Source organism: Acomys russatus, chromosome 20 (genome assembly GCF_903995435.1).
Source record: "Acomys russatus chromosome 20, mAcoRus1.1, whole genome shotgun sequence".
Lineage (NCBI taxonomy): Eukaryota > Metazoa > Chordata > Mammalia > Rodentia > Muridae > Acomys > Acomys russatus.
In genome coordinates, this window is record NC_067156.1 from 39,538,218 (window position 1) to 39,539,973 (window position 1,756).

The 1,756-nt window shown below is 46.4% G+C and overlaps 1 protein-coding gene across 1 annotated transcript; it reads left to right on the plus strand.

Annotated features, from left to right (window-relative positions):
• Nucleotides 1-370: 370 nt before the first annotated feature.
• Ftmt (ferritin mitochondrial) lies at nt 371-1,084 on the plus strand. The gene has a single exon (XM_051163075.1). It carries the CDS (start codon nt 371-373, stop codon nt 1,082-1,084), a length of 714 nt encoding a protein of 237 aa, XP_051019032.1.
• Nucleotides 1,085-1,756: the final 672 nt, after the last annotated feature.

Genomic DNA, 1,756 nt, shown 5'->3' on the forward strand with positions numbered 1-1,756 from the left:
GTCCAGTCCTTTCTTCATGAGCCACTGAGCCTATTCTTAAAACAGTGATTTTAATTTAGATAAACTAACCAACTAGACGCTATCTAGAACAGAATCTGGTGTTCGTAATTCAGCACAAGTCTTGTTATACGGCATCCATCTGTGTTCACTTTCCCAAGGGCCTAGTGCCACACTAATGCTTACCGCGACAAAAGACAGTTACAGAGCATTCGTGGCCAAGATCTCGTAGAACTCTGCATCGTGAAAGAGAAGGGCCGTGTGACGCAGAAGTCATCGGTAAGGCTGCGTTCTTATTTAGACCTAACGTTCAACAGCAGACCTTGTGCGGAGCTTGCCTGGCCTCGGTTTCCCCTACTTTCAACCAGGAGTCATGCTGCCCTGTTTCTGGTTCTTCTCCAAGCACATCGGCCCTGCACTGATATCCCTGCCCCGAACGCTACACAGATTCACTGCCCTACAGTACTTGACCTCCAGGTATCTTTTAGATCCCCTCCCAACCTCCCCTCGCCGCCTGCTGGCATCAGTAGCCTCCTCCCAGGACACCACTGGGCCTGCCAGGGTGCGCCAGAACTTTCACCCAGAGGCCGAGGCCGCCATCAACCGCCAAATCAACATGGAGCTTTACGCATCCTACGTGTACCTGTCCATGGCCTACTACTTCTCCAGGGATGATGTAGCCTTGTACAACTTCTCCAAGTATTTCCTTCGCCAGTCCCTGGAGGAGAGGGAGCACGCAGAGAAGCTGATGAGACTGCAGAACCAGCGTGGAGGCCGGATCTGCCTCCAGGATATCAAGAAGCCAGACAAAGATGACTGGGAGAGTGGACTGCGGGCCATGGAATGTGCTTTGGTCCTGGAAAAGAGTGTCAACCAGTCGCTGTTAGACTTGCATACCCTGGCCTCAGAGAAAGGAGACCCTCATTTGTGTGACTTTCTGGAAACTCACTACCTGCATGAACAGGTGAAGTCGATCAAAGAATTAGGTGACCACGTCCACAACTTAGTCACCATGGGGGCTCCAGCTGCTGGCCTGGCAGAGTATCTTTTCGACAAGCACACCCTTGGGAGCGAGAGCAAGCACTAAGTCAGAGGCTGCCTTTCCAGTACTCAAGTGGGTCCCAAGACCCGGACTTAGCGGTCTCCTGCTTTCCTGCCCTTAAAATTCAACTCCATCTTTACATTCTCCTCCTTTTTGGACTCTTCTGCCAGTGTTTCGTAGAGAAAATATACCGAGCCCAGTGTTCACCACAGCTTTCTACCAACATTAAAGTACTACTAATTTTCCAGCCTGAAAGATAGCCCAGAATACTATGGTATGAAAAGGATGGGAAAACAAAAAAACAAAAAAACAAAAACAAAACTCTGAAATTAGATACAAGATCATGTTCTTCTAATATTGTCATCAAATGTTGCTGCTAACCATGAGATTCCATGATTTTCAATTCAACATTCTTTACCATCTTCAAAAGCTTATGCAAAATGCTCAGTGGGGGAAAAGATATAATATATAAATAACTATAACTCTAAGACAGAGGTGTGGAGTACTTTGAAAATCAGACATCCAAAATTTTGACAACTATGCTATTTTCCCAGTGTGCTCTGAAATGGCAGTGTATGGGGATGAGCTAGGTTTTTTTTAAAAAAAAACTTTCACGTCAAATTAGGTATTGGCTACATCAAGTATCAGTGGTGTTGGACATCTCAGTGGATTCATGCTCTAAGGGCTCTGAGAAGTCTTTTAATTAAACACACACAA